Source organism: Suillus fuscotomentosus (assembly GCF_016647785.1).
Source record: "Suillus fuscotomentosus strain FC203 chromosome Unknown F5891scaffold_77, whole genome shotgun sequence".
In the NCBI taxonomy this organism is placed as follows: domain Eukaryota; kingdom Fungi; phylum Basidiomycota; class Agaricomycetes; order Boletales; family Suillaceae; genus Suillus; species Suillus fuscotomentosus.
In genome coordinates, this window is record NW_024539589.1 from 116,175 (window position 1) to 142,278 (window position 26,104).

Here is a 26,104-nt window from a genome sequence, read left to right on the forward strand (position 1 = left end):
ACCCAACAGTGAAGAAATTGGATCGAGTGACTGACCAATTTCATCCAACAACATGATATGACATAATACTAATGGACCTATTATAGGCACTAAATGGCCAGCCCGATTAACCGAATCGCCACCATGGCCATATTCCCACAGGCCAGATCCTGGCAGCATAAACCAGGACTGGCGCACTTGACAGCGGTAGAAAAGGGTGAACCAGCCATGATAATGTATAAAGAGGCGAGTCCTTGCTAAACCGACTGACCAATGGAGGCTCACCTTCTTCTATCATCACTGCCCCACCCAACTATCATGAAAGTGCACTCAGACTCGCCAAACTCATTACAGAGGCAATGACTTGCCATTTCGCCCTCCTACATTATGACAGTGTGTCAAAATCTATGATTGAATGGTACTGGTAAGATGCCATTTGAATCATGTGCACATCTAAGCGTTGACATAGCCCACAAATGCAGGCCCAACAATGACAAGGGAAAGAAAGTTCTACTGTCCAACTTTGAGAAGTACCGTAAAGAACGCCAGTTTCGATACCCATGCTGCCTATGTGCCGAGGAGGGTGGGAGAGGGGCATACATGGAGGCAGCAGTGTACTCATGGAGGGATAAGACCACCGATAAGACTTATTGGAATGCAAGATGCGCATCTGATCAATGTGGATATCGAGGTCAGTATACTTCGTTTTTCAAAACATCCAAAACTAACTATCACCTAGTTAAAATTGACGCATACTATCATCGATCGTCCATAGGAACCTGCCAGTACCCTCGTCGAGGTATGAACTTGCTGTGCTGCAAAATCATAATTTTATTGAGATAATGTAGAAGAGCACAAAGAACCGCGCCCGATTGATCTTGAATGGACCTACCTGGAACAAACAGAATTGATGAAGAGGCTCGAATTTACCGTTGGTGATGGAATTACAGTGAATGAGTTCCACGTTCTTTTTAGATGCTGCAAGCACTGTATGCGAGTGGTAACGAGGCCGATAATGAAGCGTCACATCCAAGTCTGTTCAAGAGGAGTGCAAAAGCAAAAGGGTCGGTAGGAATCGGAATAAGGCTTCAATATCGTTGATACTGATGACACTAGGTCTGGGGCAGGAGTCACCGGCACAATGTAAGGTGTTGAGCTGGACCAAGTGCTAGCTGGGGATGGACCGCATGCAGGTGGAGCTGCGCAAGAGGGTGAACTGAGACACTGATCATCTTAGATGGAGGCTCTTGTACTTACCAGCCCAATCGCACTAATATCATTTACACTGCAAAATTCCTCTACCTGTGAATTGACGCTCAATTCTCCTTGTTTGCAACTGCCGACCAACGTAAATACTGAATTTTGATAAATCACCCATGTTAACGAGAGGCCTTTGCAAGGGTTGAACACGATATGGAAGTAAGTGCTGAGTAAACACAGCCCACCCGCATTTGTCGCAAATTTATTATAGCGGAGCATATCGGCTTGATATCAGCTTGGCTTGCCCCAGGTCAGGCCCATCTCTGTGAAATTTCTCTATGCAATGTGCATAGACCAAGCTTCAAGGACCAAAAAAAAACAAATTTCAATCCTTCTGCCCTGGTAGCAGGCATAAGAATTTGTGACTGATCTCCACCTAGACACTCCAAAAGTGTATCCCTCGATGACTTTTGGCATGGACACTGGATAGAATTGGCTTCTCAGTGGTGAGTAGTACAAGTAATATTTTCATTTTAGTTGAACTTGGAACGTTTAGGTCTATTCATTTCTGACACAAATGTCGAATTTCAGCTTGTTTTGGAGAACCCTAGTGGCTTCCGAAGTCAAGAATCCAGATCGTCGGCTTGTGGGTTATCAGGCTCATTGTGCTTCAAACACCTTCATCATGTCAGGGTACTTTGAAAGATACTGTTCTGGGATACACTATGGACTAGTTGACCAGGTTCCAACAGTTCTACTCCTCTGGAGAGGCTCCAACTCCTACCTACACCCTTACAGCACTACGGACGAGTACTCCTATGTGACATTGTTCAATGCTTAGGCCTTAGGAGCAGCCAGTGTATCGTCGCTACGTCCTTAGCTCACCTAAAACTTGGCCACCCATTGTCACCTAGGGGCTCTTCCTGAAGCCTGTTGTCCAGCAGCCACGCTTTCTGCCGTAACCTAGTATCCTCTTGGCCAGGCTCCCTAGGACGTGGGAGAAAGATGGCTCTCCTTGTCCTCGCAATCCTCGGAAGAATGAAGGCAGAGGCAAATCGTGTATCCACATGGAAATATGTTTGAAATTTTGGTATCAGATCTTCAAGACAGATGTTCAAGTGGGTGCGATTAAGTTGTATCTTGTTATATCATTGATTGATTGGTTTCTGATCTGCTAGGGTTCCAATGGAGTTGAAATACATTAAACCAAACTGTGACATGATACTACCCTAGATCTTAAGCTGCTGCTGAAAAGTTCGAGAGTGCCATTGAAGTGCCATCGACCGCCTGAACTATATATAATACTTCATCAAGCTCCATTTATATACGTCATTTTGATCGCCAGCAAAGGACTGATGGCCAGGATATTCAATCACTGCAGCAGTTTAGTACTATAATATATTCTCGAACATATCATTCTCAGAAACCACACGCTGTACATACTTCCTGCAATTCACCATGTTGACGCCCTCCTGCCTTCCACCATTCAACTCCCTGGCTATCCATCTCGGAATGTTTGAACTCTCGAATATACTAACTGGTCCTAAATGGCTGGAATTCTATATAAGACTTATACCATCGGAGACGGTCAGTCCATAATTTCTGACACTTTGCACATCTTGAAAGTTCTTCATATAGATTCGAACTGAATTGTACTTGCTTTATTTCTTGCTTAGAGGTCGGGTTGATCTCGGCGACATCTGGCAAATAGTTGGGGGGTGTTTGTTGGAAGCACAAAGGGAGGAGTCATTGTGAAATGTTGCGGCCGGGGACAATACAAGGTGTGGGATAGTAGAACAAGCTTTCATGGAGGAGAGGAGGGATCAATGTCAGTTGGAAGTATCTCTATGCAGTCAGGCTATCGATTATGTCCAGCAGAGATGGATCAGACGTGAGATTCTTTCAATTCAGTACACTAATAAGTGCTTGAACGGTCTGACGCCTTCCTTCTTAGCATTGCAGCATCCTATTGAGGTCCCAACCGTGGATCATGTCTCCACCTCAGCAACTCCGATGTGTGTTGTTGTACCTCCCATGGCCCATTCGGCAGCTGTACAACAGAAATGTGAAAGTTGGTTAAGGAGACAAAACACCAACCTCAGGTCGCCTAACGAACCTTTCTCGATCGAAAGTGTCCCGCTTTCGAACGCTCCAGCTGTCGATCATCTTGCTCATGCCCCAGAACAACGAACGTCAGTCATTGTAAATGTCAGTACCATCCTTAGTTTACTTGGCTGCTCTTACCGTATCTCTAAAGTGCAACCCCTCATTCCACCTGTGCAGCACATGGGTCACCCCTTGTGTCCAAGAGGCCTTTAATGAGGCACATAAAGCGGAACTAGGCACTCAGGCTGGATTGATGGCAACATATCTCGAGATTGAACGTTACCACTCTCACCACCGCAATGCCAATTTGGAGCTACTTTACTTACAGGCAAAGATGCTTCGCGCCAAAGCTGAGGTGGATGTTTTTGAACAGGCCATCGAAAATGCATGTGCATCCAACTACACTGACAGCGTGTTCTCCTCAAATACTCATGCCATTGCAGCTTCATCACGTCCAACTTTGTTCCAAACGAATCTACCCAAGCAAGTGAATATCTACAAGGAATGCATTCCTGCCGGATCAATTAGCGATCGCACTGACTCGACTTATGGTAATAGCCTTGTGTTTGTCACAGCCTCAATGTAGGTGGCATCCTGCATACGGTCGGGTCTAATATTATTTATTTCACTTACATCTGCCGCTGTTTGAATTGTACTGGTACTCAGGTGCACATACTATCTCCATGTACTACCAAACTTGTACATCATCGAGTAATTTATTGAAACTTTGTCGATCAAGCTCGAATTTAATGACTATGTAGCTGCAAAATCGTCAATAAAACACGAGGTTCCTGGAATATCTGTCCATCAAAAATGGCATGTTGAGTGCACCAATCATCCCGGGCTGTTTATATCATTGGATGTTATTTACTGTCTATGCTTCTGTAGCGTAACGACTGATGAGGGAGAAAATGGTTGATTGAACGAGGACTGGGGGTACAAGAGTTCGGTAGTGTATAGAACAACAATAAACTAGTATTTGCACACAAGGCTTTTTGGTCCAGAGTATGAGCACGAATCTAAGGTCTCAAGGTGAGTAGTAATGGGGGGTAGGCACCAATCAGGTCACCTTGCATGAGGCTTGAAGCTCTAGAGAGCAAACGCAGCACATCAGATGAATGAATTAATGAAGCAAGTGAATCAAGTGATGGTCCGTACCCTGAGAGAGAGAGTGGCAGGTGGGTGCAAAAGAACGAAGAGATATAGTAGATCTACTGAGTTGGACGGTTGAGGCTTTACTAAGTACCGATGTGCATCGGTGTGCTGCGCCACTTCGTTTACTCACACGGTAGTCTTCTGTGCTCGCTTCGTGCGCATAATAATCCCATCATTCCCATCAAAGTGGCTCATCTTTTTTTCTTTTCGGTTTGCTGCATCTTCCTCATTTCATTCTGTTGTTGATTTCTTGTTCCCTCGTCATTCTCGTTATTTCGGATCAAGATTCAAGAACTTCTGACGACGGAAGCTCTATTGACAATGTCAAATGTGGGTATATTGGGATCCCTCAAGTTTGCCTACATTTCATTACACAGTTTCTGTTTGGGGATCTCTTGCCAGTCACTGCTAGGACCTAGTCCTGGCCACATCATTGTCAATTTTTCGACCTTTGCTCGAGACTAATATGTAGAACTTGTGCACGCTCATTCTGTCTGTGTCAACTTGGTTGATTGCAAGGACTAGTATATTCGTGACTTGTTGCATGCGCATGTCCGCAACAACGATTGTGTACGTTTTTAAGCATTTGAGGGTGGCTAGGTGCGATTTTTCTTATCTCATATTACTTGTTCCTTTTGAAATTGATCATCATGCTCAGCGCAGTGTAGAGACTCATGCCTCTCATGGCGTGATATGGCAGTTTCCACTAAGGGAGTATACAGCACCAACTTGCAGCACCACTCTGTGTACTGTCCACAGCAATTCCTATATGAGGCGCAGCTTTCCCGCGCTTCGCGATGTATACGCGCGCGCACATTCCCGCGCTTGCGCGCCCTATAGCGCCAGTCATCCAGATGCATCCATCCACTGTCCACCAAGCTCCCTAGTGCGTATATTTCCATTTCCTTTATTAGCATAGTGTTCCACCTTTATTTTTATCATGGACTCTCACCCATATATATCCTTACATACCTACTCGGTAGCGCTTCGGCTCTGCATGACTGCGCTTCGGCGCGCTATATAAGCGCCAGCAGAACTTACTTTTCACCAAACTTACTAGTTACCACCCACCATTTTACTTAGCAGAACATAGTAGAAGTCTATTTGTCTACACTTCACATCTCTCTTCTCTTATATTGCATCATATTATCACTTAAGTCTAACCTCTCTATTGTTTCCGCACGCACGCGCGCTTTCCCGCGCTTCGCGCTAATACGCGCCTTTGTGCCTTGCGCGCACCTGCGCTTTCTCGCGCCTCACTTCAGCGCGTACCTCTAGATCTTCGCTGCACTCGCTTCCCTTTAAGGTCGAACACGCTTGTCTCCTCAAGTAACGCAGACTAGGCAACGCACGACCTACAACATTTTATAGATACAGTTTGGAGCATCTTTTGTTCCTCTCAGTATTGTTGTTTCTACAGCGGTGCTGCTCAACGCATCTCGCATTCTCAGCAGGATCAAGATGCGCAACAGCCATACATTTATCTAATTCGGAGGATCTAGTGCACTGATGCTCACTACTTGCGTACATGCTTCACAGATCACTCATCATTTTTATTCACACAAGGTCAGAGTTGCTACAGAGTCGACTCTCAGTCATTTTTCATCCATTAGATTCTATGTAGATGCGGGATCCAAGAGCCATCCACCTCGGGCGGTGGTATTTTCTAGACAGGATGGCCCTCAAGGTGCATAGCTTCAGGCAGTATCTATGCCAGTATTCAAAGCTCTCTATCGCTCAGACTACCAGCTCACGCTCCATGGAAGATATGGTGAGCGCAATGGACGAGCTAGGTGGCCAAATCATGTGCTGTTCATCACGTGAATATATCATGCACCAATAGTCCAACTTTGACCAAGCTACCTCTCTCGCGCTTTCACTCATATCAGACACCATCTTGAATTCTCAATGAACTCAACGCCCAGTGGAGGCCTATTTCGGGACTGCATTACAAACTGGTACCTCCCGGCGAGGATTTGCTGGTGCTGGGGTGCATCACGAACGGCTAGTGGAGTTGGCTGATGAATATTTCTCATCCCTCAAATCTGCGCCAACACCATCAGTTTTGTCACTTTAGCCGTCAGCTACTCAAAATCTACCACCCCACTTCCCTCGTCATCATCTCCACCTTCGCTCTACAAGCCATTAACTCACTACATCGACTTATCTATTCCCTAAATCCCTCTCTACCAAGTCATCGCTTCCTCCACTGAACCCATCGCTCTAATTATGTTGATGGCCTCCATCACATCCCGATGTAGAGACTCGCGCGTCTCAATGCTGAATATACAGCCTTTACCCATACATTCCTATATGTTACAGCTCTACTCCTAAGTACCAGTCTCGCGCGCACTCGCACACGCCTTATCCGAACTCACGCGCACTTAGGCGCGCCTTACCTACGCACGCGCGCCTCCTCATAGGTCTTCGCGCTATCGTCCGTCCATCCGTCCCATGTCCTTACTGGTTCGCTGGTGCGTTATTTCTATCTTATCCATTGAACTAATAAAATCTTCGGTCCAACGTCCGCGCTACTTATAGAAAGTTTATTTAAACTTAGTTATAATTAGAGTTGATATGGTTACTCGGTTCGGGAGCACGCTCGGAAGCGCGCCATCTCCATTCTTAAATACAGAAGGGTTTCCTTTGGTTCTGGTACTTACTTTCCCCTTATCTTTGTGTACTGGAAAGTGTATAGATCACCTCCTCACTTGTTATAAGATCTTATTCTCCTGTCAATCATCCATCTGGGCATTCACTCCTCAATAGGACCTTTCCCTTAACGCTCAAGGCGCGCCTTCGCTTTGCGCGCGCGCATTCTCGAACCTCCCGCTCACGTGTGCATCTCGCGCGCCTTTGCACACGTTATCTTCTCGTGCCTGTTAGCGCCCGCCTAGCTCATAGAGTTTCCCTCCACTTTATTTCGAGGAACTTCTCTCAGTGGTTGTCCCTTGGGTCGAGTTGTTGTCTCGTATCCCGGTCTTGCTGTTGAGCACCCTTTTGTTTTAAGTGTTTTCACGTCTAGTCAAGATTCCTCATCTACAACTGGAGCCCACCGCGAGGGACACTTCTGAGATAGAAGGTCGGCGCCTCAGACCCAACAGTCGCCGCATAGCCAGAGAAGAAGCCATCGCCGCATTCGACAGGGCGGTAGAATCCATTATACCAGGACCCTTATTCATTCAACACACGCGCGGTTGCTCGTGCAATATATCAGAACCTCCGCGACCAGATCCAGCGCTCTTCGCGCACGCGCCTAGACAACTGATATCGCCAGTCACGCCCTCGCCTGAAGAATCCGTCAAGGAAGAGTCGTCAGACGGCTTCAAAGCAATAGATAACCCAAGGAGCCAACTTCCCGGAGCATTCCTCCACACGCCCAATCAACCTCCTTTTAATACTTCTAATCTGTCAGCGCTAAGCGCGCTAAGCGAGCTTGACGACTCTAGCGACACTCCACTTAACGCGCCAGTAGTCCCCGCGCTCAAGAACGCGCTTCCTACAACGGGAATACCTAAGATCAAGCAAGAAGCCTTAGAAACACCGCGCGTGCCATTTTCAATTCCAGGTGGTACCGTTATATCAAACCTTCCTTTCGCGTACGTGCGCCAAGCACCTATCAGTCACAAGATCCCCACGCCTGCAATTTCCCAACCGCCCATCATGTCCACAGTAAGAACCAGAATGCCTGTCCGTGGAACAACAGACGCGCCTAAATTTGATGGCACAACCGACAACCTTGCCGACTTTATCGACCTATACGAGCAGCTCGCTGACGACGTAGGTCTACAAGGTCTCGATCGCATTAAGGGTATCATCCGCTACCTTGAGCGCGATGACCGAGAATTATGGGGCGGAATGCCGGAGGCGCAAGTAAGCGATTACAACGTGTTCATGAAAGAAGTCAAGGTAATGTATCCCGGATGGGATGGCAAAAGGCGCTACACGCTTTCGGATCTACAAGCCATCGCGCGCGAATACGCGAACAAGACGATGCCCTTGTACCAGGAGTTAAGCAACTACCTTCGCGCATTCAAGAAGGTCATGCAACCGCTATTGGCAGAAGATCGCATTGGTAAAGCCGAGCGCGATCACATATTCATGGAAGGGATTCCCAAGGATACTCAGGCGCTAATACGCACACGCCTCATGATCAAATTTCCTGATCACTACCCGCAGGATCCATACCCGTTCATGGACGTCTTTACAGCTGGACATTTCGTTCTGCCCGTGAATGCGCCTGCAGCTAGCGCGACGCCTAGCGCGCCTATGGCAACGTCATTCACTAACTTAGTCACAGCTACCACATCAGCGCAATCACCCACGCAAGGTACAGTAACCAAGCGCGAATATAAGCGCGAAGCGCCAATGTTCAATGACTGCGCCTTTTGCGGCAGTCTCGAACATTACTACCCTCGTTGCGCGGAGAAACAAAGGTATATTGACGCGGGTAAATGTAAGGTTAGCGAAGAGACGCGCAAGCTTGTCTTGCCAAATGGCGACTGGATTCCAGGCCGAGGATTACTCAAGGAACGACTAGATCGACATCACGCAAGTCGCGCGACACCGGATACGACCACCAGTACAGGCGCGACAGCGGGACTATTCTATCGCACATCCGACGAGATTGACGCAGTAATTGAAGTAGGCTCATCTGCGTTCGTGCACACAGTCGTGCAAACGGAACTCGATGAGGACGACGAGACGGTGGATCTCATGACTGAAGCGATAGCCTATGTAGCTGCAAGGCGCGACCAGAAGCGCAATGCCAAAGGTAAAAATGTGCGCTTCGACAGTGTAGAAATACCCAGCGAAACGCGCGCGCGCCCGAGACCTGCATCTAAGCAAGCCACAGTAGAGGAGGAGATAATCTCTCCCAAAATACAAGCTTCGTCTGACAAAGGTAAAGGAAAGGAGGTAGCGAAAGTAGCGCCGTTAAGCGCGCCAATAAGCACGCCAACAAGCGCCAAGGCGCCTCCTAAGGGCACCTCACCCTCATTGTCAACACCATCATCGTCCACGCCAGTATCGTCGTCATTGTCATCCCCATCCCAATCTTCAGCATTGCCACCATCGTCGTCATCAACACCAACCCAAGCACCAGCACAGTCACCATCATATCATTATGCATTCGCGCTCGAAGACAAGGAGGCCGACAAACGTGTTGTCGAGTGCCTCCTCAATTCCAATCTCAATATCCCAGTAAGGGAATTATTAGCTGTATCTCCCGATGTTCGCCAACACTTCCGCGAACTTACGACCAAGAAGCGCGTCACAGTAGGCGCAGTATCGGTGCATGAATTATCAGGGCATCCCGCGACCGACCAATGGCTAAAGCAATACGAGGATGTGCGCATGCGAAGCGACGATGGTAAAATCGTTGCGGATCACTTCGCGCCCCTGCGCTGTATTCGCACTAAGACATTGGAAGGGCGCACTCTCACCTGCGTCTTAGATCAAGGCGCGAAAGTAGTAGTCATGCCAAGGGAAGTATGGAAAGAGCTCGGCATACCGCTCAGGTCGGACCATAGCCTCAATATGGAATCAGTGAACACGTCACACGACTCGACACTAGGAGTCATAGAGAATGTCCCGCTTGATTTTGGCGCAGGACCCTTATACTTCCAAGTCCAGGTCATCGAGCGCACGACCTTTGAAGTTTTACTAGGGCGCCCATTCTTTAAGCTTACCTCGTGTCGCACATTTGATCTGCCCGACGGAGAGCAGGATCTCATACTGACTGATCCTAACGCGCGCAAAGAATTGCGCATTCCAACCCTACCTTGGGTCAAGCAACAGCTTGCAAGAGACGCGACGTGCACGAGTCACGCGCACTTGCACGCGCTCAAGGAGGAGGAACAGGGTTTTTAAGTATCGATGATCTGCAGCATTCGCGGGGAGAAGCCCATAAGCATTCGTCTTCCCAAGTATTTTCCTTATCACATCAAGTTTCGCATTCTCGCATCACGCCTAATGCGCCGCGGATAGCGCATCCCATTCTTCGCTCTTAAGGAGCAACAACGCATCGCCTTTAGTCTCTACGCATCAATTTCCTTCATCTTCTATCCCGCAGTATTCAGCGCGTTATGCGCATCTAACATCCACGCAGACCGTTATAGATAAGGTGACTATCGACGCCTTTAATTCCTTTTATTATTATGATCCTGTACTTCACGCGCTGGTCTATAAACCAGTCGCGAAGAAAGTACGCACGGTACCTACCACTATGCCCGCAGAGTATAGGGTAGTGCGCCAATTGCCAGATGATCCGTTAGCAGGATTACCCGACTTACCCACCCATCCCCCAGAGTTCGCGCCAGGCGTGTGCAGATAAACTAGACCTTGACCCAGCAAATTGGCTATGGCCAGAAGAACTCAAGTTAGTGCGCTGGCTCATGCGCATACACGAACTCGCATTCGCATGGGACGCCTCAGAGCGCGGGCGCCTCAACGAGACCTACTTCCCGCCATACAAGATTCCTACGGTTCCGCACACGCCATGGTCTCAGCGCAATATTCCGATCCCGCCAGCCACCTTAGATGAAGTAGTGCGCATCATCAAGGAGAAGATCTCGTCGGGAGTATATGAACCATCAACGGCCGCGTATCGCTCGCGCTGGTTTTGCGTAGTAAAGAAAGATGGAAAATCCTTGCGCCTAGTTCACGACTTGCAGCCGCTCAATGTGGTAACAATTCGCGACGCGTCACTTCCGCCTTTTGTTGAACTTCTCGCAGAAGCGTTCGCTGGATACGCGGTGTACGCAATATTGGACTTATATTCAGGTTATGACCAGCGCGCGCTTCACGTAGACTCGCGTGACTTGACGACCTTTGGAACACCTTTGGGTCCTCATTGGCTAACCACTCTTCCTCAAGGACATGCTAATGCTGTACAGGTTTACCAAGGCGATACCGCGTTTATCCTGCAACACGAGATTCCAGAATTCATGTCACCATTCGTGGATGATGTTCCGATCAAATCAGTGCGAACGCGCTATCAGCGCAAAGACAGTTCATACGAGACAATACCCGAAAACGCAGGAATCCGGCGCTTCATCTGGGAGCATTGCATCATTGTCAATCGCATCCTACAGCGCCTAGAGAACGTAGGCGCAACCATATCCGCATCAAAGTTTGTTCTAGCCGCGCCTATGGCAATCATTGTCGGACACAAATGCACGTTTGAAGGGCACGTACCAGAAGAATCCAAAGTACAGAAGATTCACGACTGGCCAGAACCCACCAATCAGTCGCAAGTGTGCGGATTTTTAGGAACTTGCGGCGTCCTGCGCATATTCATTCGCGATTTCTCGTGCATCGCGCGCCCGCTAGTTAACCTCACCAGGAAAGACGCGCCATTTATATTTGGCCCTGAACAGCGCCAAGCCATGCAGACCCTCAAGGACTCAATTCTAGAATCGCCCGCGCTAAGGCGCATCGACTATGATAGCGAGCGCGAAGTCATTCTAGCAGTCGATACTTCCAATATCGCTGTTGGATTCATATTGCTGCAGATAGGCGAAGACGGAAAGTGCTATCCAAATCGATTTGGCTCAATCGCGCTAAACGACATGGAAAGGCGCTACTCTCAAGTGAAGCTAGAACTCTTCGGACTCTTCCGCGTGTATACATCTTTGGGGTGAAGAATCTGATGGTGGAGGTAGACGCGAAGTATATCAAAGGTATGATCAATAATCCGGACTTGCAGCCTAACACGACCATCAACCGATGGATCACGGGTATCCTTTTATTTTCATTCAAACTCGTTCATGTATCCGCGCAAAAGCATAAAGGCGTTGATGGTCTCTCAAGGAGACCAGTCGCCGAGGAAGACCCCATAGAGGACAATAATCATGAGGATTGGATTGATCGTGCATACTCGTTCGCTATCGCGCTTTTGAACAATTGCACGCATCGTATAGCTGGTGGTTCGGGTGACATACGCCACGAAGCGCATCACACATGTTTCATCTCGCAGAGCGCGCGCGTACCAGCGTTGCACGTATACTTTGATGTCGCGCAGACGGAAGAACCAGAACCAGATATCCCACGCTCGGATGCGGCGCGCGCGCAAGACGCGCTGATGACCACTATAGAACAGTTTCTTACCACGCGTGAAAGACCCACTGACGTTTCAGATGAAGAATTCGAGAAGTTCGTGAACAACGCGGCGCATTATTTCGTTCTGGAAGGCAACCTATGGTGCAGAGCATCGCACGGCAAACATCAACTTGTGTTACCTCCAAACAAGCGCTATCGCGTTCTCAAGGAGGCGCATGACGACTTAGGGCACAAGGGTATCTATACAGTCAGCGCGCGCCTATGGCTACGCTTTTGGTGGCCGCGCATCATCGAAGACATCAAATGGTACGGACAAACGTGTCACGAATGCCAAGTTCACCAAACGAGGAGGCTGCATATTCCTCCAATCGTCCCCATACCAGGAGGTCTATTTCGCAAAGCGCACATCGACACGATGAAGATGCCCAGAGCGGGCGGATATGAATACCTCGTGCAAGCGCGATGCGCGCTAACGTCGTATCCGGAATGGTGCATGCTGCGCAAAGAGAATACTAACGCACTAACCGCTTTTATTTTCGAGGAGCTCTTGTGTAGGTGGGGCCCGATCACAGAGATAGTGACGGACAACGCGCCCGCATATAGGCTCGCAGTAGACGAGCTCGCGCGCAAATACGGGATTCACCTGATCCGCATCTCGCCATATAATTCTCAGGCAAACGGTATAGTCGAAAGACGACACCGCGATGTCCGGGAGGCCATCATTAAAAGCTGCGACGGAGATGATTCTCGCTGGTATCAGGTAGTTCATTCAGTTTTCTGGGCCGAGCGCGTCACCATTCATAAAGCGACGGGTTTATCGCCCTATTTCATGATGCATGGCATTGAGCCAATATTTCCCTTTGATCTTGCAGAAGCGACGTTCCTCGCGCCCTTACCAAATCGAGGCGCGTTCACCACCACTGACCTTATAGCATGGCGCACACGCCAATTGCAGAAGCGCGTAGAGGATATAAATGCGATTAGGGATAAAGTAGTCGCGGCGTGCTACAAGTCCATACGCGATTTTGAGAGACGCTTCTGTGCGTCTATCAAATCGCACGACTTCGAACCCGGCGCCTTAGTATTGGTACGCAACTCGAAGGTCGAATACGAGCTGAGCAAGAAGACGAAGCCACGCTATTTGGGACCTATGATCATAGTGCGTCGCACAAAGGGAGGCTCATATATGTTGGCCGAGTTGGACAGCGCAATATCAAAACTTCGGTTCGCCGCATTTCGCGTCATTCCTTACTACCCGCGTAGCGAGGAGCGCGTATCAGTAACCCAAATGACTGGAGTAGACGACGAGAGTATCGACGAACTAGAAGCGTATGAAACTGTAGAACCCGATGAAGATGAGCCCGAGCGCGCGCAAGACGATTAGCGCGCGCGACCATATTCCGCGCGCCCGCGCATCACCCAATCATATTCGCGCGAACGTGCATCCCTCAAAAACATAAAAACAAAAACACCAGATAATACGAAGAACACAAAAATATTTCATTAAGTACATACTCTCAGTTTTACCCCGGGTTTCATCCGGTGATATCTCTCATATCATTTGTTCATATAACGCGCATTGCCTGCACATAAACCCCACAGACTCTAGAATATATCAAATGCACCAAGAAACGCGCTAATACCCCGCAAGTACATACTGATCACTATCTTAATTGTATAGCGCGCGCATAATCACCTCATTAGACTTTCACTTTCTAACGTGCGCGCGGCGCCGCGCACTTTTTTTTCTACCTTTCATTCAAGCGCGCGCGCGTCATCGCCTCGGCGCGCACAGCGCAACACGGCAGGAATAGATGATGGAAGGCGCGCGAAGAAGACAAGACGGGCGCGCACCCCGCAGAAAATCAGTAAAGTCCATTGCATTACCTTGATCTCGTCGCGCGCTTGTCATTTACTTACATACTATTCATTTTAATTTCTTAAGCCCAGTGAATCAGATAAGGACATGGACATGGACAAGGCAACACAAGATATATTGTACAGGCGCATTGGCGCTCAGAAGGAGTACACAGGCGCATTGGTGCCTAGGAGACAAGAAAAACAAAAGAGAGGTGCATCTACTTAAGGGAGTCGTTGATCTGCCTCTCCAATTCAGCCCACGCATTGGACATGGCGAAAAACTTGTTGGAATAGTTGAGGAGATCCGCCTGTTGGGCGCACGCATACTGGCACATCTGGAGAGTGGAAGTGCGCAAGTGCGCATTTTCCTCCTTCAAACGCGTGGATTCCGCGCGTGCCTCTTTCAACTCCACCGCTGGATCCTTGAACTTGTCCTTTCCCTTAGGCGCAGAACCAGATGCCAAAGGACCAATGGCGCGCACAGGAATATCGCGCGAGGTGCGCACGACCTTCTCCTCCACAGAGCGCTCTCCAACAATCTCCACATCCATCCCCGACTCCTCAGATTCTTCTTCATCCTCAACCGCAATAGAGGAAGCAGTTTCCTTTGCAGACTCTGCGATAGGGCGCTTGGGCATCGGTTTGCGCAGGCGCGCCTTAGGCGCATCAGTAAGGTTGCGCTTAGCTAATCCACAGCAGTCAGTGGCGCGCGCCAATAATAAGACAAGAGGCGCGACTTACAGAAAGTGCAAGCGCGCTTGGACACATCGCAAGGAGGGCACCGGCGACCAGGCGCGCCTCCACAGTCAATGTCCTTGGCAATGCAGGCGCCACAGTGCCGCGCCTTGTTCACAGACATGCGCCCGGCGCGCAGCTAGCGCAACCAAACATGTTAATAGAGTGGCGTGCCAACAGGAAACAGAAGGCGCACCTTCTTGCTGGCATCAGTACCAGACACGTCAGTGGCGCGCACCTCGATTTCGGACGCGCCAGTGGCGTGCGCAGCTTGCATGGGAGGCATCTGAGGAACTGACGCAATCGCCTTCGCCTTCCAATCCTTCACGACCGCCTCAATCTCCTTACAACTCTTCCGCCCCTGCTTTAACAACTCTGCGCTTTTGTCGTCCATCTCCAGCGCCACCGCCAACACACCTGCGCGCGTAGAACAACCGTTCAGAGTAGCCTAGGAGTGTCAGTCCACAACCAAGACCAATACATGTAAGCGCACTCACCAGTACTGAATACCACTCGCGCAACCACATCTCTTGATCCTCGAGGAGTTCCAGCTTGAGTTCAGGCGCGGACATCACGCATCCTTCCAGGGAGACTAGGATGGAGGCCCAAGTGGTGAAGAGGCGGTCGGTATTGGATTCCGCGCTAGCGTCGCCCATAGGCGCGTCCTCAGGAAGCCCTTGCACCACTGGAACAGGCTCAGGGGAAGGAGTAGAGTTCAACATAGCAACAGTGAAAGTAGGCATGGTGAAAGATTGATAACAAAGAAGTCAAGAGATCGCGAGAATGCATCCATCTTCTTATCAACATCTCCTCCGATTACATCATCGATGCTCGCGATCATCAAAGGATGGCCCTACTCTCGCGATCACCTGATCCCTGTCTATCACCACCTCTCTAAGTCCAAGATCCCGCGCTATACATAGCACTGAGTGGGGACACTCAGAATGTAAGTCCCCAGGAGATGTAGAGACTCGCGCGTCTCAATGCTGAATATACAGCCTTTACCCATACATTCCTATATGTTACAGCTCTACTCCTAAGTACCAGTCTCGCGCGCACTCGCACGCGCCTTATCCGAACTCGCGCGCACTTAGGCGCGCCTTACCTACGCACGCGCGCCTCCTCATAGGTCTTCGCGCTATCATCCGTCCATCCGTCCCATGTCCTTACTGGTTCGCTGGTGCGTTATTTCTATCTTATCCATTGAACTAATAAAATCTTCGGTCCAACGTCCGCGCTACTTATAGAAAGTTTATTTAAACTTAGTCATAATTAGAGTTGATATGGTTACTCGGTTCGGGAGCACGCTCGGAAGCGCGCCATCTCCATTCTTAAATACAGAAGGGTTTCCTTTGGTTCTGGTACTTACTTTCCCCTTATCTTTGTGTACTGGAAAGTGTATAGATCACCTCCTCACTTGTTATAAGATCTTATTCTCCTGTCAATCATCCATCTGGGCATTCACTCCTCAATAGGACCTTTCCCTTAACGCTCAAGGCGCGCCTTCGCTTTGCGCGCGCGCATTCTCGAACCTCCCGCTCACGTGTGCATCTCGCGCGCCTTTGCACGCGTTATCTTCTCGTGCCTGTTAGCGCCCGCCTAGCTCATAGAGTTTCCCTCCACTTTATTTCGAGGAACTTCTCTCAGTGGTTGTCCCTTGGGTCGAGTTGTTGTCTCGTATCCCGGTCTTGCTGTTGAGCACCCTTTTGTTTTAAGTGTTTTCACGTCTAGTCAAGATTCCTCATCTACACCGAGTATGACCAACTCTACCTAGTTTTTGAGGGTGTATGTATTGGTGACGAGAATATATACCCTAGCCACTATGCAAGTTCTTGGAGGAGGTGGAAGTTCCTTAGCTGGTGAGTAATCATTGCCTGTGCCACATGCTTTATTTGACTTCTTGCAGGTGATCCTGGCAAGGGCATATACTCCCGACTTTACACACATATCCTGAATCACTGCACTCAAATCGACCACTGTGCTTCCTTCTATCACATTTACTCCAGATTCTTTGCTGTTCGGCATTTTTGCTTCATTTGTCGTTAATGCTCCCAGTCAGAGACACTCCCGCACAAATGCAGCTCCACCTAGCCGATCAGCTTAGCCTGCTTATATACCAATCTGTCCACAACGTTGAACTTCAGCGTGCCAAGAATCAGCTCAAGTGGAGCCTGATGATGGCACTCAAGAGTCGGGCAGTGGAGGTGGAGGATCTTGGCTGGCAGGTATGACAAACTTTTAACTTAAACATGCCCGCATACTCACGTGTTAATCTAGTTGCTTGTCCATGGTCGGAGGATTCCTGTGACTGAAATGATTGCAGCCATAGACAAGGTGACTCCTGACTGCATGTGCCGCATCGCTACCAGACTATTCACACCTTCATCTGGAAACAAGGCCATAATTTTGATGATGCGATGCGGGGATATAAGGGTTGGAAGGCAATGCTTAACATATGGTGTTGCAGGAGCATGAAGGTCTGAACGCTTAGATCACTGCATATTTTCGGTATTCAATTTTAGCTGTAACAAATCGTTTTCAGCATACAAGGTGTGCCTTGACGAGACATTTTCAAGCAAAGTGGTGTCGATAAGCAATCCTAGCCATGGCACAAGCAAAACACTTGATTGTGATGACAGCTTCATTTGCAACAGTCTAGTTAACCCTCGGTATCATACTGACTTCATGACATACCTATGTCTCACAGTATCACTTACAAGATCGCTGCATAGTGTGGTTACAGTACACCTTGTGATTTGACTCAATCGCCCCACACAGGTCTCGGTCTCCAGCAGTAGCTCTATAAATTCAATAGCGTATCCTGCTCAATCAAGTTAACATTTAGTTGAGAACAATGAGAATGGTAGGTATGTGAAGGACATGCACGTACTAGTAGTGTGAGAGCTCCATCAAGCCTTAGGCCTCAGGCCTCATTGATCTTGCATGTCATTTAGGATGAGGTCACAAGAAAATAAACCAAAGGAGACAAGGAAAACCAATCCGCCAGATTGTCCTAGGATGCCAGGAGGACCGTTGCTGTCAGGTAATCAGAAAATCAATAATCAAGGACAAGGTTCCCAAAAGGAAATAATAGTTCGCGCTAGGTGCTTTTGGCTCTTACGTTCTCATTGTTCACACAATCAACAAGCAATTATTATTGTTTGTAAGTTGGAAGTCATGGTATGTTCCAATATTGCGCTTTCTGACGCTGTACAGTCCTCAGGCCTCAGGTTGCTGTTATGTTCTGGGCAACTCAACACTCTCAACAGTACATAGCGGGGCTGCTGGACCATACTTTTGGAATCTGGCCGACGCAACTGCCACGGTATGCTGAGCCGGTAATGCTGTGAGTATGGATTTATACATTAAGTTCTTAAGTTCAATGTCATTTTTATTATATAGTACGAATGGATGTGAAGATTACTTGGTACCTATGAGGCGAATCGATGACCCTGCGTTGGTGACCTTCGCTCCTAGAAATATTGTCAGTTTGACCATTATCAACAGGCCCGGATTGTATGGGAGTGGTTGGGAGGAGTTGGTACATCCCTTGGGGGGGACATATTACTATCATACTAAAAAGGCGAGCACTGGCCGATTGTACAAGCGATGTATTTACTAACCTAAATTTTAGAACACATACACGTCGATAAATATACGCTATATCGATTGACGAGGGCTTGAAGATTTCATCAATGTATCAAGAGCCGCAGTGAAAGAGGATGAATGGGTACTGATTGTTCACCAAATGACCTACAGGGGAGAAGATGTATATCAATACTACTATGTGGTCCACTCTCTGCGCATCATTACCTGGCTCAAGGATCTGAACGGCTACCTTCTTTTTTGAGAGTGTATTCAGGCAAACGAATGGAGGCATAAAAGTACGTTTTTATGCAATTACTTGTTCTTTTACTCCATTGTATTATACAGGGCTCGAACTTGAAGCTCAGTATTGGTGAGCGGTCGACGAATATTGTCTCACTTATTTTTATGTTTCACTGTTTGGCAGGAGACATGTAGAATTTTTTCCACACAAGTTCCACATGACAAGCTCACAAGTGAGATGCGCACGCAGAGAAATTCTTTGTTACCTTGGAGGTAAGCCCTATATTACTGCAATGACAACCGGAATCACCTGAATGCACAATATAAGCGACAACTTTGAACCAGTCTACTGCAGCTATGATTTTCTGGACTATAGACCAAATGAGACAGGTTGACGCACAACTTGCCAGTGTTGGTATGTGCCCATGTCTTGTATGTCACAACATCGTGATGACCAAGAAATAGAAGCCCTTGCAGAAAACAGAATCATTGAGGATACTGGCATCGTGCTTTGTTGTACGTGAGTTCGGCCAAACCGACCAATTCGGATACTAATCTCCCAACTCATAGGTAGAATCCTGTACATGCTACATATGTCTATCCTTCATAAATCGGATGTCACTAAGCCAACACAATATAGGCCACTACCAGTATCTGAACCACCACAACCAACCCGAAGCTCGCCTCATTCGTGGTCATGCAGTGATAGAGAAACGCAGGACATGCAAAGCTCTCTATTTCATGGGTAATGCAGCGGCTACAATACTGTGTATGCCAATCACAATTGACCACATCAGGAGTACTTCTGTTAATGGTATTGTGAATGATGTGGACGTCAGGGCTTTCATCGACGATTTCAGCAGTCAAGCTAAGAGTCAGATCACTTTGGTAAGTGCTATGTCAGTGTCACACATATTTCTCGTACCTCATCAGCTCTGACAGGCAGGTGTCTCTGTGGCCATGGACGTCGCCATCCTTGCCATTCCAGGTCTAGGAACGACCGAAACTTCACGGATGCTTTGCTCCTGCTCCTTACTTTTAGGTGTTGGCTGCATTTTTGCCGCTACAATGGTGCAACACTTTGGGGAGAGAATGAGATCCATTGACTTCGCGGTTCAATTCACGTCATATTACTGCAGCCTGACCTTGACCTTGCTTATTGAACAGGTATATTACCTACAAAGGAAGACCATGATGCTGATCGTCATTACAAGTATACCGACTTGCTTTTGCGTACTAAGGTCAATCAACTTTGATTATGATTGTCTGCATCACTCATAGAATTTCCACTAGTGTAATAAGTTCCATCTTTGGATTTCTCGCAGGTGTTGCTGCTGACTTCAAGCCATCCACACCCTTAATGATTGCATGTTTTACTACGCTCGGCGTAGTGATAGGTTCTTTACTTGTATTGGTGATTGCAAGTTATGGTCCAGGCTTGTCCAGGACATGGCCCCAGTGACCAGCGATAATTATTTTGGAGGGTATTTTACAAAGTATTGCAGAGCCAGAATGGAACATGCTGCGGCACACGTAGGACTGACTCATACATCCGTCATGAACTGTCCTTCTAAGTCTAGTTTCGACAGGGTGAGCCCCTTCAGTGACAAATTCCGTATTATACGGGCCACCCGACCTCCATAATATCCCGTATGAGACGGGCCAGCTGATCATGGGCCCATGTTGTGTATATTCTCGATGATGACGGATGGGCCGGGACACATATTATTTCTGATGGAGACGGGTGGGCTCATGTATGCCAATGATATATATATCCTTAATGTTGACGGATGGGCCAGGGGAATATGATCATTCATGGAGATGGGTGGGCCCATCTGGGTAATATGTAGAGTAGGATATTATAGACAGCTGGGCTGAAGAGAGATGTAAGGCAAATATTGTTATATAGACGGGCGGGCCGACGTGGGTGTATTACATATATGGGTGGGCCGAGGTAGGGAAATATTACATAGACGGGTGGGCTGACGTAGGGTGTATTACATATACAGGTGGGCCGACGTGGAATGTATTACATATACGGGTGGGCCGACGAAAGGGATATCAAATAGACCGGTGGGCCGAGGGTGCTATAAAATATTTATTACATAGACAGGTGGGCCGAGGTGGGGTATAATTATATAGACGGGTGGGCCAATGCAGGATGTATTATATAGACGGGTGGGCCAACATAGGATGTATTACATAGATGGGTCGGCCGACGTGGGGGATAATACATAGATGGGCGGGCCGACGGGGGTGTATTACATATATGGGTGAGCCTAGATATGTTCCATCAAGACATACAGCTGATGTAGCCACCAGCGAATCAAACACATAGGATACATGTACACTATGAGTGCATATACCTACCATCAACCACCAAATCTAAACCCCTAAGCACAAAAACATGAATCGATCATGTGTGGCATTGACCAATAATCCAGGACTGAAGTGGAAAAACCCCACACCTGAACCCTGGTGTGCAACAAATCCTATTTCTAAGCATGGACACCAGAAGCACAACACTCACAAAAATATATATGTCAAATTTTCAGTGCCAAACCCCAAACCGAGATGTACCAACCCCTGAAACCCGAAACCCAAGACTGCCGGGTCTCAGGTATCGGGTGTCCGGAACTCGGAACTTGGGAGAATTTGGGGAGATCAATACAATTTAATTTACAATCGAGTTGATTGACAACACATTGACTTACCCATGTTTGCAATATATTTTTGTTTAGACATACCGAGTTCCGAGTTCCGGACACCCGAGACCCGAGACCCGAGACTGCCGGGTTTCAGGTGTCGAGTGTCCGGAACTTGGAACTTGGGAAAGTTTGGGGAGATCAATACAATTTGATTCACAATCAAGTTGATTGACAAACACATTGACTTAACTATGTTTGCAATATATTTTTGTTTAGACATACCGAGTTCCGAGTTCCGGACCCCCGGACCCCAAAACCTGAGACTGCCGGTGTAGAAACAACAATACTGTGAGGAGCAAAGATAGCTCCAGACTGTATCTATAAAAGTTGTAAGGTCGCGCGTTGCCTAGTCTGCGATACTTGAGATGGCAAGTGCATTCGACCCTAAAGGGGAAGCGAGTGCAGCCAAGATCTAGAGGTACGCGCTTCAGCGAAGCGCGAGAAAGCGCAGGTGCGCGCAAGGCGCGGGAACACGCGCGCGTATTAGCGCGAAGCGTGGGAAAGCGCGCGCGCGTATGCGGAAATGATAGATAGACTAGACTTAAGTGATAATATGATGCAAGAGATGTGAGAGCGCGAGATCTAAAGGAATAGGTTTCTACTATGTTCTCCTAAGTAGTAAGTAAGTAGTAATAGGTAAATGGGAGGTAAAGTAAGTTAAGGTGTAGTATGTACTGCTGGCGCTTATATAGCGCGCCTAAGCGCGGTCATGCGGAGCCGAAGCGCTACCGAGTAGGTATGTAAAAATATATATGAGTGAGAAACTATGATAAAAATAAAGGTGGAACTATGCTAATAAAGGAAATGGAAATATACGTACTAGGGAGCTTGGTGGACAGTGGATGGATGCATCTGGATGGCTGGCGCTATAGGGCGCGCAAGCGCGGGAACGCGCGCGCATACATCGTGAAGCGCGGGAATGGTGCGCGCATGGCGCGCGTTGCGCGGGAAAGCTGCGCCTCATATAGAGATAGCTGCGGGTAGCGCACAGAGTGACACTACAAGTTCATGCTACGTACTTCCTAGTGTAAAGCTGTCATATCAGACCATGAGACACACGAGTCTCTACACCGGGTCTCAGGTATCGGGTGTCCGGAACTCGGTATGTCTAAACAAAAATATATTGCAAACATAGTTAAGTCAATGTGTTTGTCAATCAACTTGATTGTGAATCAAATTGTATTGATCTCCCCAAACTTTCCCAAGTTCCGAGTTCCGGACACCCGACACCCGAAACCCGGCAGTCTCGGGTCTCGGGTATCGGGTGTCCGGAACTCGGAACTTGGTATGTCTAAACAAAAATATATTGCAAACATGATTAAGTCAATGTGTTGTCAATTAACTCGATTGTAAATTAAATTGTATTGATCTCCCCAAATTTCCCCCGAGTTCCGAGTTCCGGACACCCGATACCCGAGACTGCCGGGTGTCGGGTGTCGGGTGTCCAGAACTTGGAACTTGGGAAAATTTGGGGAGATCAATACAATTTGAGTCTCGGGTATCGGGTGTCTGGAACTCGGAACTCAGGGGAAATTTGGGGAGATCAATACAATTTGATTCACAATTGAGTTGATTGACAAACACATTGACTTACCCATGTTTGAAATATATTTTTGTTTACACATACTGAGTTCTGAGTTCTGGACCCCCCAACCCCAAAACCCGAGACCCAGCAGTCCACAATTCTGGGGTTCAGGGGTTGGCAAAATGTGTATGAATATATGAAAGGTTGAATGAAACATTTTTGAAAGATGTCTCATATCAAATGTTAAGTCCCGAGTTTCGAATTTTGGGTTTCAAGACTCCAGGTTTCGGGACTCGGCACTCCCGAAATCCAGAAGTTGAAACTCGGGATTTGACATTTGATATGAGACATCTTTCAAAAATGTTTCATTCAACCTTTCATATATTCATACACATTTTACCAACCCCCGAAACCCAGAATTGTGGACTGCCGGGTCTCGGGTTTCAGGGTTCGGAGGTCCGGAACCCGGAACTCGGAACTCAGTATGTGTAAACAAAAATATATTTCAAACATGGGTAAGTCAATGTGTTTGCCAATCAACTCAATTGTAAATCAAATTTTATTGATCTCCCCAAATCTCCCCAAGTTCCAAGTGCCGGGACCCCCGAACCCCGAGACTGCCGGGTCTCGGGGTTCGGGGGTCCGGAACTCGGAACTCGGTATGTAGAACAAAAATATATTTTAAACATGGGTAAATCAAATTTTATTGATCTCCCCAAATTTCCCGAGTTCCGAGTTCCAGGACCCCCGAACCCTGAGACCTGGCAGTCCACAATTTCGGGGTTCAGGGGTTGGTAAAATGTGCATGGATATATGAAAGGTTGATTGAAACATTTCTGAAAGATGTCTCATATCAAATGTCAAGTCCCGAGTTTTGATTTCCAGGTTTCAGGACTCCGGGTTTCGGGACTCCGGGCTTCAGGACTCAGCACTCTTGAAACCCGGAAATCGAAACTTGGGACTTGACATTTGATATGAGACATCTTTTAAAATGTTTAAACCAACCCTTCATATATCCATACACATTTTACCAACCCCCGAACTCCGAAATTGTGGACTGCCGGGTTTCGGGGGTCTGGGGTCCCGGAACTCGGAACTCGGAATTTGGTATGTAAGACAACAAAAATATCTTTCAGGGTTCAGGGGTTAGTGAAATGTTTATAGATATACGTAGATTAATTCAAACATGTCTGAAAAATTTCGTTCATCTCAAATGTCCAATCCTGAGTTCCGGACTTCGGGACTCAGCACCCGGCAGTCAGGGTTGGGGGTTCGGCACCCAAAATTTGACATTCGGGTGTTCAGGTTTTGGGTGATATCTAAATCAACAACTTCGAGTTCTGCCAAAGCGTGAAACTTGAAACCCAGTGTGCAACATGTTGATTTTTCATTTATATCACACAAATCATCGAGTTCTGAGTGCCGAGGGCTGAGACCCAAAGCCTGAGACCTGAAAATATGTACACAACATGTCCATTTTTCACTCACTGCACAAATCACCAAGTTTCAAGTGCCAAAGCGTGAAACTTGAAACCCAGTGTGCAACATGTCCATTTTTCATGTACATTACACAATTCATTGAGTTCCGAGTGCCGAGGGCCGAAACCCGAACCCCGAGACCTGAAAATATGTATGCAACATTTCCATTTTTCACTTGTTGCACAAATCACCGAGTTTCAAGTGCTGAAACCCGAAACTCGAAACCCGGTGTGCAACATGTTCATTGTTCATTTACATTACACAGATCATTGAGTGCCAAGGGCAGAATCCTAAAACCCGAAGCCCAAAAACATGTATGCCACATGCCCATCTACTCATTGCACAAATCACCAAGTGTCGAGTGCCGAAACCCGAAACCCGGTACTTCAAATCAGTAGTCGGGTACTTGGTACTTGGTCCTGATACTTGGTACCCGAGAATCAGTAGTCAGGTACTTGGTACTTGGTTCTAATTCTCGGTACCTGGGAATCAATAGTTGGGTACTCCAGCCAATAGTCCCGAGTCCCGAGTACTGATATTTGGTATTCGGTAGTCAGGTTTGGAACTTGGGTCTTGGTTTGGTTATCATTTGACTGAGATATTGGTAGGCAATATTGGCACTTGGAGCTCAAATACTGACTATCAACTATCAAGTGTCGGGACTTGGTAATCGGTAGTTGAGACTTGGTGCTTAAATGGATATTGCATATATACATAAAAATACAAAATATGTTCCTATGTGTTCATTTCTAGGTGAACAGACTTTGGAATTATATCTCAATCATCTATTCAACAATAGAAACAATGTATCAGGAGCTCAGGACCATAGGGTAATCCTTTATTGTATAGTGTACCTCCCCCTCTTCTGGTGGTTCACCCGCTGGGGGTTTTTCCCTGTAAAGCTGGACCTCAAGGACTGTAGGGAGTCTATTCCTGAGCATATTCGGAGTAGATATATCATATAACCAGCCCAGGACACACAGGATCCTTCTCCAGGAACAAAGCATAGACAATTGCACTTGTGACATTTTTTCACAATTTTCAGTATCTTGCCCTTGCATCCATGATCCAACCTTTTAATATATAATGAGCATAGCTTATATTCTTGCTTCTTATGACCAAGATCAGCTCACAATAGGCTGGAGTTTGTGAGCTAGTGTGCATACTTGCCATTTTGCCTGATAAGGGGCCCATGCCTTCAAAACATTGAATCTTCATAATCAGAAACCTGGGGTACATTTCAAATATCTTAAGTATCATAGACATAAATTTACAGACAAATCAACCAAGAATTGAGTACTGAGGAAGTGAAATGGGTAAGAAATTGAGTGTGGGAAACTTCAAAGACCCAAAGCATCGAAAATGGTTAGTTGAGCAGTGGTAGGACTTTAATGCTGGGTCAACTCATATTTTCACTATATCCCTTCTACCCACCCCCTACCCTCAGGGCAGTAGGCAGTATGGGTTC

The 26,104-nt window shown here is 47.5% G+C and overlaps 4 protein-coding genes across 4 annotated transcripts; all 4 read left to right on the forward strand.

Moving 5' to 3' along the window:
* Window positions 1-338: 338 nt before the first annotated feature.
* Window positions 339-1,913, forward strand: F5891DRAFT_984895 (uncharacterized protein; the record flags this gene model as incomplete). Its single annotated transcript, XM_041377516.1, has 10 exons — window positions 339-403; window positions 462-670; window positions 755-778; window positions 819-928; window positions 955-1,043; window positions 1,096-1,122; window positions 1,369-1,398; window positions 1,620-1,685; window positions 1,771-1,825; window positions 1,872-1,913. The coding sequence occupies 10 exons, from the start codon at window positions 339-341 to the stop codon at window positions 1,911-1,913; spliced, it is 717 nt and encodes a 238-aa protein (XP_041220199.1).
* Window positions 1,914-2,985: 1,072 nt separating this feature from the next.
* F5891DRAFT_984896 (uncharacterized protein) lies at window positions 2,986-4,000 on the forward strand (the record flags this gene model as incomplete). The annotated part of the gene is made up of 4 exons (XM_041377517.1): window positions 2,986-3,194; window positions 3,282-3,371; window positions 3,463-3,867; window positions 3,952-4,000. 4 exons carry the CDS (start codon window positions 2,986-2,988, stop codon window positions 3,998-4,000), a joined length of 753 nt encoding a protein of 250 aa, XP_041220200.1.
* Window positions 4,001-17,141: 13,141 nt separating this feature from the next.
* Window positions 17,142-17,571, forward strand: F5891DRAFT_1195067 (uncharacterized protein; the record flags this gene model as incomplete). The annotated part of the gene is made up of 2 exons (XM_041368051.1): window positions 17,142-17,321; window positions 17,374-17,571. 2 exons carry the CDS (start codon window positions 17,142-17,144, stop codon window positions 17,569-17,571), a joined length of 378 nt encoding a protein of 125 aa, XP_041220201.1.
* Window positions 17,572-19,358: 1,787 nt separating this feature from the next.
* On the forward strand, window positions 19,359-20,180 carry F5891DRAFT_1195068 (uncharacterized protein; the record flags this gene model as incomplete). Its single annotated transcript, XM_041368052.1, has 5 exons — window positions 19,359-19,440; window positions 19,495-19,669; window positions 19,722-19,812; window positions 19,867-20,091; window positions 20,139-20,180. 5 exons carry the CDS (start codon window positions 19,359-19,361, stop codon window positions 20,178-20,180), a joined length of 615 nt encoding a protein of 204 aa, XP_041220202.1.
* Between the last annotated feature and the right edge of the window lie 5,924 nt (window positions 20,181-26,104).